Raw genomic sequence first — 15,867 nt, 5'->3', positions numbered from 1 at the left:
GAATGCTGTTTTGTATGTTCCTTTCAGAGCTTGCCTTGTTTTACTTCTGTGTATACAGTAACATTCCTGTTTGACCAGCTATTCTCCTGTTCCTTTATTGTGAAAGAGCAAGAGAATGCTCAGTTTTCTTGTTCGTGCCTTGTAGCTGAAAGATAAAGGTGCTGCTTCTAAGTTAAAATCAAGTGAGTTTAAACGGTGATTTAACTGAGTTATTATTTATTGTTAACAATCCTTTACTTAATCATAAGTACTAAGTCTGGGTGTAGTTTGCTGCAAGGACCGTATTTGCAATCTTATTGATGTGCTTTGATGGAATCTATGTTTACAAATGAATTCAGGGAATTCTAGTTGTGTGATTAAATGAGAAGTTTAGAAGAGGGGAGAAGTTAACCATGTCTGGAAATACTAATATTTCAGCTCTGTGCAGCCTCTCGTGTCATGCTCTTATGTATGATAAGAAGCCTTCAAAACTAAATTCAGGATTCTGGAAGAAAGAGCACGTGCGGTGACACTGTGAGTGAGGAAAGGTGCTGGGGAGGGTTTTCCAAATAGTCCAGTTTCATGTGTCTGTTTACACAGCAGTCACGATAGCCTTCCCAAAGGGAGGCTTTCCAGTGTTCCTCTGTTTAACAGGCATTTACCTGGTTAGCCTATTTATGGATGTGTCCTTCCTGCACCACTGTCAGTTTCACAGTAGAATTACATTTTGGAAACGGCTGTTTTCTTTGTAGATTCATACTGTTATGTACTGAATTCTAAGGAGGATAAATTCAGAGTTAGTTTAAGCACATGCAGAAGTGCAAGATCATGGTGATGTTACAAAGGAAGAGGGAAAGCCTGGAATGCAGAGGTTGTCCTTTGTAAAAGCAAATCACCTGGTGCAGAAAGTGTGTCAGTGTGTGTCTGAACAGGGAGGTGAGGGAAAAAGTAATAAATAGTATGTGAATCATTTTCTTGATTCAGAAACCTGAAGATAAAATCTCCCATCATTGGTATCTCCAGCACTCTCATAGGTGGGGGGAAGAGAATCTTCTCTTTATGAGAGACACAGTAAAGTTGCTCAACTGTGTTAGAAGTGTAGATTTTGAAATAGGAAGGTATTTTCTGATAAGTAACTGATCAAGTTCTTGAGCACAGGCTGGCTTTTGTTATAGCTCAGGATCTTCTTACAGGGAATAGCACCTTGAATTTCTTTATTTTAAAGAGAGAGATGGAAGGTTTAATATGTTTGTGATGTTAAGCTACAGTAATATTGTTGTAAAATGCATGGTTAGAATTGACATATTATAAACTGTGTTGTCTTTTTCTACAGCACTTTTAATGCAATCTACTATTGTTTTATACAGTGAAAAATGAAAATGAAAAATACATTTGCTTGTATTGAAGAACTCAGAGTACTTTGTTTTTAAATTTGGGGCTGTTTGAGACTTATAATGGCTGGGATTACATAGATGGGTTTGTTTTTTTCCAGTTCTTTCAGTTGGCATCATGTAAGTTGCACGCCTTTAACTTCTGTACTGTTGAGGAAGTAAGGGTTTAAAGCATTCCTTGATCAGAAGGTATCACAAAAGATTTTATTTTTTTACTTTTGGCTAATGTAAATGTCTTTTCTGGTAAGTATATAAGATAAATATGTGATGAGGATGTTTGATTTGTAGGATATGGAAGTATTTTCTATCAGTGGTTTATAACAAATGATACTTCTCTGATAGTGGTTCCTAAAGTATTTGTTTTGAAGGTATTACTTCAGTTAGTTAATGCAAATGGTGTCCTTTAAACGTTTGCACTGCAGCACTATAAACTAGGTGGCTTACATGGTTTGTGATTGTTTTTGCAAGCTGCTTCAGACTACAGAACAGCTCCTTTACAATTTTCAATTCTATTTCAACAAGGTGGAAGAAAAAATACATTTAACTTGCAGCTCACCAGTAACCTTACTGAAGTCAGTGTAACAGCTGACGTGCTTAAAGTTGAGTGGATGTTGAAGGAGCCTCTCTGAACTGTGCTCCAAACATGTGGCCTTGCAGATTCTTAGGCGTGTCTTGTTCTTAACCAAGGGTGAGCAGGCACTGAAGTGCTGCCAGCACAGAGAGGCCCGGCCCATAGGGCTGCAGAGCTGAGCTCTCCAGCCCACCCCAACTGACCGCTGCTGTTGTGCTTGCTGGAATCCATGTGGCATCTGCTCTGTCTGCACTAGGCTGAGAACAATGTGTTCATTTTACCAGGGGGTTTAAAAAACAGCAAAGTAATAATTACATCTCAACGCTGAAAGAAGGGAAAGTATCATAAGGGGAAACAAAAATCACAGATGTGAAGAAATACTATTAAACAGTACTAGACTTGACATTATTACGCTGATTTTTTTCTCTCCAGTAGCTATTTAACATTGTACTAGATGTAGGTTTTTCTTAACTTTTATTTTTCACCTTTATCATTGAATCTCAACCTTAACTTTGTTTTGAGGGATCCAAGTGAAGGCGAAGCCAGTGGCAGAACTGACACCTCAAGGTGAGGAGCCACTATTAATACTTCGCTCCTAGGTCTTCTGCATTGTGGTTTAAGTGATTTCTTAAAGACTTTAAATCAAGGATGTAAAATAGAATAGTGCTTAAGTAATCTGCATTTAAAAAACTGTTGTGGATTTGGGGGGAGGGGGTTCTGGTGAGGTCCTTTACCCATCATTCTTGCTTTTTTGCCCAGTACTTCTGAAAACTCTATTTCTTGGAATAATAACGTCCCAGTAGAAGTAAACCAGCCATTTAAACATCTAAATTCATGCTTTGGCTTCTAAATATTTCATGGTGTTTACTTTTGGTTTCAGTGGAAAATGTAGTATACTTCGTATGTGTCTGTGTGACTATATCTATATCCTAAATTTTTACAGCAGTTGCATACTCTGTTAACTCTTGAAGCTGCTGTTTGCCAGAAGTAAATACCCTACTGTGCCTGCTGAATGAATGCCACTTTGCACTGAGAAAGGAAAAAGAAGTGACATTCAGACAAAAAGGGTGGTGACTGCTAAATATGGAATCTGTATGGCAGCTGCCATGCACAGATCTACAGCTGATGTATTAGTAATAAAGCATTCCTTCACTCGCTCATTTTCCAGTATATCTGCTCTTTTGCCATCTTTCAGCATTTAATTCTGCGTTTTCGGTGTGCTTAGCTTAGTGCATAACTTTTTCTTTTTATGCTGTCTGAGGAACAGGCTTTGCAATTTGCATTCCAAGCTGGTCAGAAAGCTTTTAGTTCCCAAAAAGAGGCGGTAGACCCTTAACTAAAACAAACAAAAAATTAACAAAATTAAAAATAAATCAATCAATTTTTTAGATCTTTCTTGGATACACTGTTTAGTACACAGCACGTTTTTACCTGCATTAAAGTCTGTCAAAGCTAGAATTTGTGACATGGTGAAGGAAAAGAGATTAAATAATCATTCAAATGAAGTCAAGTGTGAAGTCGCTTTCAGCTCTTGCTTTCATTCTCTAGCTTCCTCTACTTTTTGTCATCCTACATTGTCTGTTTTGGGCTGAAAGTTGTTTGAGATGTTATCCCTGTCATGCTCTATCCTGTAGTATTGGTGTGGTTCTCGGGAGATCCCAATGAATGTTAAATTTAAGTGTTTGTTTTGGCTTCTCTCTGAGTGACAATAAGTTATAGGCTATTAAAATGGGAACAGCACCTTTCCCCCCTTCACTTTCAATGGAAGGAGGAGACATCAGGCACCTTACAGCTGTGGGACAAAAACAGCAGTTGTTGGCTGTGTCTTTGAGTGCTGTTTCTCAGTGTTGGCTGAGTATTTCAGTAATATTCAAACAAGATGTGCTTGTGATGAACGGAATTCTGCTTCATCAATTGAAATAGAACGTGTCATTATAAGATCTCTGCACAGAGAGAGGTCAAAACAGACAAATGGGGGAAAGAAGGGGGGAGGAGGTGGAAGAGAAAAGGCGGAGGGGGGATTAACAGAAGACTTGTGAATTGCAGGGTGGGGTTACTTCCTCTGCTGCTTTTACAGTATGATTTATGCTTCGAGATCGTGTCCCTCAACTTCAGTTTTGTTGGTGTATGGCATGCTGCAGATCATGAAATCAGCAGAACTTCAGTCATGCTTTTACATAGCTCCCGCCTCCTTTGGAGCAGTATGGAGTAACATGTGTCTGCAGTTACCATTGCGTGTGTTGTCATCAGAAGGTTTTAGAACAAGGGTTTCCAAACTCGGTTTGCTCATGTGCCACCACTGGCAGCTGCACCAGTGCAGTGCCATGCTGCACACGAACGCACAGCCGTTCAACCAGTAACCATTTAATGCTTCAAGTTAGCTTGCACGTGACTAATAGCTGCAGTTTAGAAACCCTCGTTCAAAAACTGTTTTTCTTCTGTCTCGGTCGCACTGCTTTCACTTCTGACTGTTCTGTATGTCACTTCTTCCAGGAGTGTTTCTGGAGAGCCGAAAGACAGAGAGAAGGAGGACAGCAAAGATTCGAAGCCACGTTCCTTGCGGTTCACGTGGAGTATGAAGACCACTAGTTCTATGGACCCAAACGACATGATGAGAGAGATTCGGAAGGTGTTAGATGCCAATAACTGTGACTACGAACAGAAAGAGAGGTTTTTGCTCTTCTGCGTTCACGGTGATGCACGACAAGACAGCCTCGTTCAGTGGGAGATGGAGGTCTGCAAACTGCCACGACTGTCACTCAATGGAGTTCGTTTCAAGAGAATATCTGGAACTTCTATCGCGTTTAAGAACATTGCATCCAAGATAGCAAACGAGCTTAAGCTGTAAAGAGAAACAAAACTCTTTGGGATCAGGGAAGATTCGTACATGATCTACACTTTGAATGTACTGGTTACGCCTAACGTGATTGGCCTGTGAAACTCCCATGTAGAAATTGCCCTTATTGCAATAAGGTTATACATAGTTATTCAGAATTGTAAAGTTAAATCCAGTATGACCTATATTAAATAACTAGCTAAGGAAGTTATGTTCACATGTACAGGTAAGTATATAGAGCATTCTGTTCATTTTATGTTCATAGGGTTGTATAATAAAAAGATGACTGCTTAAATTCAGATCTTGTATAGTTGTCTAGATTTCTGCACAGAAATGTATGTTTGATGCTTTGAGTTGGAAAAGTTCTTCCCCGTCATTTACATTTTTGGTGGTTTTTATAGGTCTTACCTCTGTCATGCGTTTGTTTGTTTGTTTTTAAGGACAAAAAAACCAACACAACCTTATGTCCTGACTCAGATGCACAAATGAGTTTTCACAACTGTAGCGTGACCGTTTTTATTTAAAGGTTGTTCATGATTTGAACCCGAAGCCGATGAATGGATCTGCTTCCGTTCCACGCGAGGCTGTTCCTACTCATCTTTGGCTCTTACCCTCATCATGGGACAGTGTTTAGTTGAAAGATACGAGCGTGTTTACAGTGTTGGCACTTACAGTTTAGAACCTCTGCTTTGCCTTGGGCTGGCTCAGAGCTGTGGGGGGACAGAAGCCAGGCGTGAGTGACGTTTTGTCTGCAGGTGACAGTGCTTTCTCCCGTGGCCCATTACAAATGTAGCACCAAAATGGAGAACCGTAGTTATTTCATTTGAATATCATGGTGTAAAACACCACTCGTTTGCTGCCTTCCGAATGCCATAAATTCCATGTCATGGGAATATATTGGGACTGTTTAATAGCACAAGATGATCTGAAGTGTTGACCAATTGTATAAGTTAATAATACCACCTCAGGAATTAGCTTGGCTTTTGGAATACGTGCCCCCAAAGAGTACATGCAATTCCACGTAATATTTTACAGCTAAACATACGTTGTTTATAACGATAAATTGTTGATTTCTGCTTTCGTGGTTGTACAGTTTGTTCCCATGTAACCTGTTTGTGTTTAATATTTTACCAGATTTCTTGTATTTATTCCACATCATTATGCCTGTAATGTGCAGCTTTGTAATTAGGCGTTTGCCTACGGAAAAGAAGAAAAAAAAAACACTTTTTTTTTTTCCCTTCATAATTAACAACTATAAAGTATGTAAAACCACTAGTACTGGTACATTTTAATACTTGTTATTTTGTACTGAATTAACCATAGAGGTTGGTTGTGCAATGTTATTTAATGTCGTAATTACTGTAATATCAACATATGGGCCCCATCCGCACACTCTCGTGAAGAATAGAAAGTTCATTAAGAAATTGTCACTTTAAAAAATAAAAATTAAAAAAAGAAAAAAAAAAAAAGCTGTGGTAAACTCTGTAACCCTAAGTTAGAAGGCTGTAAGTGTAGTAAATGTGCCATTCCACAATGGCTTCTTGACGGAGATGGACTTGACATACTGTACTGTGATGTAGCTTTCCTCTGTAACAGTTATGTTCTGAAATGGACGTGTATTGTTGCCTTAGCAAAAGGGTGGTGTTTGGAAAGAGAAGAACTGTAGCCCCTTTTATATCTGATGTTCATTGAAACAAAATCTGATGCAAGTCATCTTGATTCACTGGTGCACTCTATTAAAACTTACTTGAACAGTTCTCATACTAAAACAGTTGTCGTTGGCCCTTTATAAAAGCGCAGTGGTTAGTGCAGGTCGCAGCGCAGTCGGGAGCTCGGAGCTGGCAGTGTGGGCCGTGTCCGGGTGTTCTGGGGTGAGTTCAGGATTAGCATTGCGTCAGCTCTGCGGTCCTGCGGGCTCCTGGAAGTGTCACTGGCGTAGTACTTCTTGAAAATGGATGGCCAGGAGCTTTCCAGAAGTTCATCAAAAATCGGACTCGGGAAGGGGTTGTGTGTCTGCTCAGTTTAGCCACCAATGTCCATGAGTGTTCGTTCATCCTCAGAAATACACCGCTGGACTCTAACTGTGAAGTGAATCCAGCGTCACATCTGAGCTCCGTAATCAAGCTGAACCCTTTGCCTTCTTGAAAGGTTCAGTGGAAAAAATGTAGGTCGCGCTCTGGGACGGCAGATTAAGTGCTTACAATGGTTTCCTGCTCTACGTGCTGTGTTTTCACAGGGCTCGCTTTGCCCCAGATTGTTCCTGCCTCGTGTAACGGGAGCCGGATTCACGCTCTGCCGTACGCAGCTCATGTTTCAAGAAGACAGAGGTTACGAAGTTGAGTTCAGCACTCCCGAGAAACAAAGCACCTTAAAACGCCCCTTGAATGTTTCTGTAGGAGGAGCAGACAGTTTGTAAACGACGTTACTGCCAGCAGGGCGAAACGGTGCTGATTCCCAAATCCTGCTGCGGGTGACCCTATTTGTGCCCCGTTGGACGAGAACGGCTCAGCTGCGTGCCAAACTGCAGCAAGTCCAGCAGCTTCAGCGCAGGCACAGTCTGAGTGCCAAAGCTTGAAGCCGCGCTGCACCAGAACGTTTGGTTTTCACGCCAATAGACTTCTTAAGGACCACTGGTTTCATTGGCAAACAGCGCGTGCTTGAGCACGGGCGTCAGGAGGATGCTGCATGTTGAGTGCTGCGTAGTGAACGCGTGGCTTAAGCTCGTGGAGTCGGAGAAAGTTAGCTGGCGTTGTGCGGGTGCGGGATTGCTCGCGGGTGTCCCGGCCGCCTCAGCTCGCTGGGTTGGGCGCGGCAGCCATCCCTGCCCTCGGAGCCTGACCCCGTAACTGCGGGGGTAGGGACTGGCAGAGCTTACGGGCGCAGGCGGGGCGAGGGCTCCGCTCCTCGCCGAGGAAATGCCCGGCTGAGGGCCGCCCCGGCGCGGGACGGCGGCCGCCTCCGGCCACACCTGGGGGGCGGCGACGGCGGAGGGAGCGGCGGCGCGGAGCGGCACCATGACGGTGGGGCCGCGGCTGGGGGGCAAGGCGCGGAGCCGCTTCTCCCGGCGGGGACCCGGCGACGACCAGGTGCTCATCCTGCCCGGCGACGACGACGAGGCGGCGGCCGGAGCCCCGGAGCGAGAGGAGGGTGCGGGCTGCAGGAAGGTGCGCTTCGCCCTCCTGCCCGACTCCTACCAGCCCCTGCGGCCGCCCCCCCCCGCGGGCAAGCGGCCCTACGGCAAACGGCTGAAGAAGTACGGCAAGGTGAGGAGCGGGGGAGAGAGCCGCGCTTCCCAGCCCGGAGTCAGCGCGGCCGTGGGACGGGCAGCCGGCGTGCCTTCGCTCTGCCTTTCTTTCCGCGTCGTTAGTTCGACGCCGTCCGTTATAGAGCTCCCAGCTCGTTAGCGTGTCGCTCCCCTTGGCACCGCTCGGGTCCCGGCCTCTGGGCTAGCGCTGCCGTTAGGGAGCAGCCTGCGAAGGCAACGGTGAGTGGGGCAGGTGCGTGGGGTTGAGGGGTGGGCGAGGGACACAGCATCACTGCGAGACGCAGCAGGGCAGGGGTGAGCACGGCCCTACAGGTCTTCCTCCATCCCCGTCCATTTTGCCATCCTAACTCCATTCAGGTATGTTCCCAGAGCAGCTGGCAGTTTTCCTGTGGCACTATGGCTGTAATCTAGCTGTGAGAAATCTTAGGAATGTGACAGATAATGGATTTCGCCGATGCTATTATAAGTATATCCCTCTGCCAGAACGTTTTCCGCGTCACAAAAGGCGTTTCTGATCTGGTGCTGGGCGCCCATAAAGTGGCACTAACTCACAGTTGGGATCTCTTCCCAGGCTGAACCCCTTGTATTTGTTCCCCAGTCATGAACGCCCATGTGAGCTGGCTGAGAGATCTAAATTAGATCAAGCTTTTATTTCTAATATAATCTGTTCTCGCTCAAGCAGTACACACGAGTTCTGAAATACGTACAGGGATCAGTGTGGATCAAAACGTTCTGTTCTGAGTAAAAAAGCCCTGCTTTGACTCAAAATTGATGTGCTTTTAGGATAGTAACGTCCTTAGGGCACGTGTGTGTGTGGGACGCACATACTGGATGTGAACTGAAATTGTTTTTATTCCTGAATAAAAATCCAAATAAAGCCTCACTTCCTGCAGAGGCTGCATCCGCTGGGTGCAACTGTGCTCTGTGGGTGTGTATTTTTGTGTAAAAATAGATGGTAAAACAGCTCCATGCTGAAGCCCTCCTGAGCCGTGGGAGAAGCCCATTCTCTGGGTCTGTGAGCACTGCGCATTAAGGCAGCTGTCAGAACAGTCACTGAGGAAGCAGTTTTCCATTACCTGTCCTTCTTTTTCCCCCTGTTCCCTCTCCTCTCCCCACAGAATGTCGGCAAAGCCCTGCAGAAAGGATGCCGCTACTTGGTGGTCGGCTTGCAAGGACTGGCAGCAGCGTACACCGCTCCCTTCGGGGTGGCAGCACAGATGGCATCGCTCGTCCGCTAGGGCGTGGGGTGAGCGTGGGCCTTTCCCGGGTGACTGCAGCGATTTCAACTTTCTTACCATTAAATCATCATCCAGGACTGCGTCTGAAAAATCTCTTGGACATGGGCAGCCCCAACCCCACGCAGCGCCCAGGCCCTGTGTTCATTTCTGCAAAATTCTCCACCCTTTGGGACCAGTTTGGGTCAGAGGAATGCGAGGACGAGGAAGTGATCGTGGACTAACAGGGCTGAAGTTTGGAGTCAGGCACGTGTTGGTTTTCTAAAGCTACGTGTGGAGGGGAGCCAAGGGAAGATGGGAAAGCAGGTAGATGAGGGAGAGAGGTAAAGGGAAATAGGGGGTGAAGGTGGCGGACAGGAGGTGGAGGAGTCTGGAGACTGATAGGAAGGAAATAGCTGAAGTTATGGAGGAAACAGGTAATGAGAGATCAGGACAAGGTAGCCTTTGCTGTCCTATGACCTTTTTTCTTTCTGAGATGGTTAAAGTTAGGAATAATCTTCAACTTCTGGATGTGAATGGACTGGGGAGACGTGGTGGGCTTTGCTGCAGCACCACTGTTCATCATTGTTCAATCATAAGTACTTAAGTCTTAGAGGTAGTTCAAACCCCAGGATGTTTGTCTTCTGATTTGGGGGCATTAAATGTTCACTGTGATTAATATGCTAAACCTTTCCTCTGCTGCTGCGAAACCCACCTGCTGGTTTTTATACACAGTTTTTATCTGACATACCTGACTCCGGAAGCAGGAGCTTCAAAGAAATGAACTTAAAAATAAGTAATTAATATATATATATGTAAGCTGTATCTGAAAAAGCTACACGTGCCGTTTGGGGCAGCACATTTTGTATAAGAGTGGGCCCATATAACCTGCTGGCTTCAATCCATTTCTGTGTGGGGGAGTTGCAGCCAGAGAGTGTCAGCGCTGGAGGGCTCAGCTCAGTAGTGCGGATGGAGCCGCTTCCGTGTCGCGCCTCGAGGGACATCAATCTCCTGCTGATGGCACAGGAACAAGTGTTCTTAGGGGCCTTCAAAAGTCTGTGAACTGATTTGGCTTTTTTTCCGATCAGTCTTTCATGGTTGCAATAAATGATTTCCCTGCCAGCACTTTCTCTGCACTGTAGATCTTCCTAGTTTTGATAGTGTGTTTGTAATCAAGGAATTGGTGTCCTCTGGAAACAAATGCTGTTCATTTGTGTTCTTTGCCTTTTCTGAGTGGAAGGGCACCTCCTGTCTTAGCACGCCGCTGTATTTCTTCTACATGTAGCAAATGGAACAAAGATGGCTTTGTGTTTTTTTTTTCATGTTCTTTTCTATCCAAACAGTAAATAAAAGTATGTGATCCACGTGCTGTGGCTGTCTGTGTATGTAAGCATGCACACCAGCGAGGAGCTTCTCAGCCACGGCCTAAGCACAGAGGGGAAACTGCAGTGTAAACTTCCCTGTGTTGTTCCACCAGTGGCCTCAGCCCCTCCTGTGGAGCCAGGACTCAGGAAAGTCAAGGTGTACAGAGCAGGCTGCAGAAGGGGGCGGTGGCCTCTAGTTGTTTCTCTTTGGCTTTCTTGACCTTCCCTGCTTGGTCAGACCTGTCCTTCTGATCTGGAATGCCTGGAGTTGCTCAGCAAGAGCAGAGGAGCTGAGGGGAGGCCTCATGGTGGCTGCAGCTCCTCACAGGGGGCGGAGGACAGAGCTGAGCTCTGCTCTCTGGGGACGGCACGGAGCTGTGACAGAGGAGGCGTTAGGGACAGGGTCTGTCCCAGAGGGCAGTGGACGCAGCCCCAGTGCCAGAGTTCAAGGAGCATTTGGACACTGTTCTCAGACATAGATTTTGGGTGGTGCCACGCGGAGCTGCTGGTTGGACTCAGTGATCCTTGTGAGTCCCTTCCAACTCTTGGTATTCTATTCTTATTAATAAAGATATGAAACAGTACCAGTCCCAGTATGGGCCACTGAGGGACACTCATCTCTGTCATCCACCTGGACACTGAGCCGTCAACCACAGTGCTGTGGTTCCCACCAAGAGACACATCACTGTTTTCCTTGTGATTTGCATGTCCACGTGTCCTCAGAGCAGAACGGTTGTTCCCTCATTGCACCACACGTTCCAAACCATTCAAAGCAGGCACTTTCCACAAAGGTAAACATGAACTTCAGTTTGCAAACTGCTTGGCGCAGCACTTGCCACTGACTTTTGCCTGCTGACCTATGGCCTCTGCTTGTGTGGTGAAACTTTAAGGGAACAATGACCTTGTTGCCAATGGTTTGTAAACGGCCTTTCTTAGTGAGAGAACAGAAAAGCTTGGTGCTGCATGTTGGTGAGCAACATGCTGAACAGTGTCTCTAAAATAGCCCAGAAACAAAGAAAGAGAGAAGAGAAAGTAAGCAAGTAACCGGTGCTGTTGCTATAAAGCAGCTGGTGATTCATGGACAACTATTATTTTCCTCAAAATGAAATCTCTCTCACTGAGGTTAACAAGCTTATCAGTGCTCCTTAGACAGTAATCCACTCCTCAGATGGCACAGTGCATTAGTGAGGCCAAGCTGTCGTTTGAGGGCTTGCCCCAGCCCAGCTCCAATAGCAGCAGCCACGTGTGGCACACAGAGGGCTGCATCATGCCCAGCACAGCTGTGAGAGAGCTCAGCTCTGGGCATGGGCAGGATGTTGTTACCAATGTCTTGCCTTCAGCCTTGCTCTCCAAGCTCCTTTTACCCTCTCAGACAGATGTCAGCCCTTCTCGTGGTAACGTGGGATGTGATGGATGTTGCTGATGGGGAAGGTTTGATTTCAGGGCCTGAATGCAGGCAAACACTTGCTATGCGCCTCTGCCTGCTATGGCACCAAGCAGGTGTTGCTTTTCAGATCTGTGCTGCAGTGTGTCACCACGATTTATGACACATGGCAGTGTGAGTAAGTCCAGGAATACGTGAAGCAAGAAGGAGCCACCTTGCTCAAGCTTCTCTTAGAAACAGACTCCAGTCCCCCAGCAGCCCAGCAAGTCACTCTGCGAACAAAATCCCTGGCTGTTCCTGGCACTGCTCAGTGAGTCATGGAGCAGAACGAGGCTCATTCCTGCTGTTTTTGCCAGAGCATTTAATTACTGCTTCAGCCTCACAGCCCTGAGGAAATGGCAGTGGCCTCACAGCTATTGTCCTTCGTCCTGCAGCGTTAGCTGCGAGGAAGCGCTCTGGCACGGCTGCCTGTGAAGTGCTGTGACCAGGGGAAGCCACACCACACCACGTCACACAGTGCTCGCGGGACTTTGCCAGCCAGGGGCCAAGGTTCGTCCCTTGTGTGACTGGCACAGGGACAGGTCTGGTCAGCCGTCACCTCTCTTTGCATCCCAAGGCCCCTGTCCTCTTCTGAGACAAAACAGGTCCTAAAATCTGTGTTCAGTGAGCTTTGGAAATCATTTTGCTTCAAGAAGCAATAGAGACCCTGGGGAGCATGTAGAAAAAGGGAGTTAAGGAAGATAATGGAAGCAAATTCTCTCATCCTTGTCCTTGCAGGAGGAGGTATCAGGCTGCCAGGGTGGTTTTGGAGTGAAGTTCAGGTCGAGCTCAGCAAAGGGTGGTGCTCCTTCCTGGATCCTGCATCACTGATGAAGAGAGGCTCAGGGCTCTGGCCTTTGTTTAGCTGGGGGCAGCCTGAGGAGGAGGATCTTCTGAAGAAGTACTTCTGTACTGAACAAGAGGTTGCCAACAAGATGCAGCCAGGCTCTTTACTGATGTGCATAGCTGGACAGCAGGGAAATCTGTTGAAATAAGGGAGTTTCCAGACGGATACGAGAAAAGAAGTTCATTAATATGGTAGTTAAGCATGAGAAGAGGCTGCCCGAGAAGAATGGGGGTCCTGCCCCAGGAGTCCTTCAAGGCATGTCTATACAAAGAGCGGAGCAACCCAGCCCAAATGCAGCACTGACACTGCTGCGAGCAGGAGATCAGACTAGAGACATCCTGGCATCTCTCCCAGTTGATATTTACCTTCTGCATGGAGATGGAGAACAAAGGTACTTTCACCCCCCACCATCCCTTGCTGAAACCACAGAATGAAACTTTGTGTCTGATGACAGGGAGACATGCAGAGATCTCTGCACCAAGAAGCCTGGCCCTCCGTGAAGCGTCCGCAGGGCTGAGCGAAGCTGGCTGAAAGGCAATTGTCCTTTAGTGCCATCTCCTGGGAAAAAATCAGATTTCCACCCTTAGCCTCGCTCATTGTTCTTCACCTCCTGCTGAGTTTCCTGCCCTCCCCTCAGCTGCTTTGCCAAGACTAATCTTCAGGATGTTGGGTCCGGCGTTTTGAATCCAGAGTCTTTGTGTCCTGTTTGCGACTGCATCAAATGTAAAGACATGGAACACTGTTCTCTTTGTTGTTGTTATTGCTGGTGGTGTTTTCTTTCCTGCTGTGTGGCTTTTTTTTTCCCTTCCACACCTAAAAATGTACTGTGCTTCGCGATTCTCGCTGTGCCTTCAAAACGTTCACCAAGATTGCATCACAGGAGGAAGGGAGTTGAGCCCCAGCCGCTTGTTGTTTCTAAACCTCGCCCTCTACTGGAGAGACCCCAGCTGCTTAACACGGGAGAAGTTTCAAGCACCGGAGGAACGACCCGCCCCAGGAGTCGCCTTATGAGATAAAGGATGCAATTGAATTGATGTGGGGGTGTGGTGTAAAATATGTCTTATCATATCTGGCTGAAATCAAAGTGGGATGACTGCATACCCAGCAGTGTCATCCTCTCATCCCCGCCTTTTGTGGAATTTGCAGAGGCACTGGAAAAATACCTGCACGACCCTGGAGTGGGACCGTTGATTCCTTCTCGGGGACAAACCCAGCCTACACTTAGCTCTATCCCAACACCTTTTCTCCTCATCTAGGCCAGAGCCTTGCTGCCTTCGTCAGTGGGCACTTCTCTGTAATGTCCACCCAGATCAGGATGCTGCTGCCTTCTGTTACTCCTCCTTCATGCCACAGTCCTGAGCAGATCTGAACAAAATCTCCTTAGTGTACAAGTTGGTGGATTTAGGGAACAAGTTTAAGGTCCTTCCTTGATTTAGAAATCCTTTTATTATTATTTTTTTTTAATTTGAATTTCTATGCAATCACTAGGAAAAGCAGCTGTATCCAGATTGAATGCACAAGTCCTTTGAATTGAAAGAAGCGTTTTTGTTCAGTGTTGCACTACTCATCATGTATGACTAGGGAGTGGCTGTAGCTACCACAACACCATCATAGGCCCACACACCTCTATAACCTCATGCTGGTTAATTATAGAATCATTAAGGATTAATTAAGCTGTTTTGTGTTTTTCTGTTTTTGTTTTTGTTTTCTTTTTTTTTCTCCTCCTTTATTAATTCTGTTAATCTGTTTTGATTTGTGCTTGTACATCTTGCTTACAGGACAAGTGTTTACTAATTAGACAGTCATCAGTGTTCTGTTGAATATTTGCTAATGCATCAGATGCCTGGTTCCCTTCATAGTGTTTTACTGTTCTTTGTGGGGTGTGGCTGCAGATTGAAGATCTCTGTGTGAGTTTAATTAAACCACCAGATATTGACTCTGTGTTAAGTTAGAAGATCAGTGGCTATCAAGGGGTGTGCAAGTGCTCTCAATCTGTACAGCAGGGCTGGCTCTCCCTTCATGTCTGGGGCACCTTTATCAATTTCTTTGCGACTCATTATTTTAGACTCATTAAATTATATTTAATGATTTGAAGGTGATGAAGACAAGGGTGTGCCACTCCCACACTGAAGTTGCTCAGGCAGACAGAGCATCACCATACTGCTTCTCTCCCAGCATCCCTCTACCTGAAAGAAGCAGGTGAAGGCATAAGCGAGAAAACCAGGCTTGTTTCCTTTCTCTGCTAAAGCTATGACAATGTCTCCATATTCAGGTGGAATATCTCTGACTCTTTGGTACCATTTGCCTCACGATTCCATGCCTGCAATCATTTCATGGACTTTCAGATTGAGGACTCCTCCATGGACTCCTGCTTGCCTATGAGGAAGATCAGGGCATTAGGGGTCCTGCCAATACAGATGGAAATGCTGTCACCACCTTTGCTTCTGATATCCATCATTTTTTCTCCTTCCACCAGCAGGCTGTCACGAATCACACTGTACTTCTTCCCTGCAGTGGCGATTCCAGTCATCAGGAACATTTTCCTGTCCTGGCCTGTGATCAAGTCCACTTCATGAGGTGAAACAGCTGATAGCAGCCCTCCTGGCTTGGTTGCCCACACGCACTTGTTGTCAGAGAGGCCCATGATGGCCACATCATCGATGTTCTTGTCACTCAGGATGTAGTCGGTGTAATACTTCCAGCAGTTCATCATGGCTGGGCTGCATAAATCCCTCAGAAATGCAAAGCACTGCCCCTCCTTGCTTTTTGCCTGCTTGGTCTTGCCTTGTCAGTTTGTGAGCCTGAGCTGGGAAGCCAGAGGAACCAACATAGAAGGCTCCCACTTTGTCCTGTGCAGAGACCCTAGAAGCTGCCAGTTGGTTCCGTGATGCCAGAAGCCTCAAGCAGTATTATGACGTTACACCTGTCTTGCAGAAGGACTCCATGGAGTGCCATAAATGAGGCTTTCTAACCAGGC

General features: G+C 46.1%; 3 protein-coding genes across 10 annotated transcripts in view; 2 read left to right on the top strand and 1 right to left on the bottom strand.

The window, feature by feature from the left end:
• MARK1 (microtubule affinity regulating kinase 1) overlaps positions 1-5,221 on the top strand; it is a 50,651-nt gene extending 45,430 nt beyond the window's left edge. For 5 of the 7 annotated variants that reach the window (XM_065741723.1, XM_065741640.1, XM_065741556.1 and 2 more), the window contains 2 exons: positions 2,464-2,508; positions 4,435-5,221. In XM_065741723.1, the coding sequence (XP_065597795.1) occupies positions 2,464-2,508; positions 4,435-4,789 (400 nt within the window). In that variant the 3' untranslated portion in view covers positions 4,790-5,221. The remainder of the gene's footprint in view (positions 1-2,463; positions 2,509-4,434) is intronic. The other 2 variants (XM_065741896.1, XM_065741811.1) reach the window with 1 other exon arrangement.
• Positions 5,222-7,568: 2,347 nt separating this feature from the next.
• The window catches only part of CUNH1orf115 (chromosome unknown C1orf115 homolog), a 231,092-nt gene continuing 222,793 nt past the window's right edge, over positions 7,569-15,867 (top strand). Inside the window, exons 1-2 of one of the 2 annotated variants that reach the window (XR_010622594.1) lie at positions 7,569-8,040; positions 9,161-10,489. Coding sequence is in view for 1 of the 2 variants with exons in the window: in XM_065743627.1 (XP_065599699.1) it covers positions 7,792-8,040; positions 9,161-9,280 (369 nt within the window). In the remaining variant the exon portion in view is untranslated. Of the gene's footprint in view, positions 8,041-9,160; positions 10,621-15,867 lie in introns of those variants that run through there. The other variant, XM_065743627.1, reaches the window with a different exon arrangement.
• On the bottom strand, positions 15,232-15,600 carry PFN3 (profilin 3). The gene has a single exon (XM_065736142.1). The coding sequence runs from the start codon at positions 15,598-15,600 to the stop codon at positions 15,232-15,234; it is 369 nt and encodes a 122-aa protein (XP_065592214.1).

This window comes from Cyrtonyx montezumae, unplaced genomic scaffold, assembly GCF_038088225.1.
Source record: "Cyrtonyx montezumae isolate F1298 unplaced genomic scaffold, pur_monq_1.0 scaffold_0, whole genome shotgun sequence".
Classification (NCBI taxonomy): Eukaryota; Metazoa; Chordata; class Aves; order Galliformes; family Odontophoridae; genus Cyrtonyx; species Cyrtonyx montezumae.
This window is presented reverse-complemented; position numbering and strand designations above follow the sequence as displayed.

Excerpts from the sequence above, each read along its gene's own strand:
- PFN3 (XM_065736142.1), bottom strand. The coding sequence starts at position 15,600 with ATGAACTGCTGGAAGTATTACACCGACTACATCCTGAGTGACAAGAAC.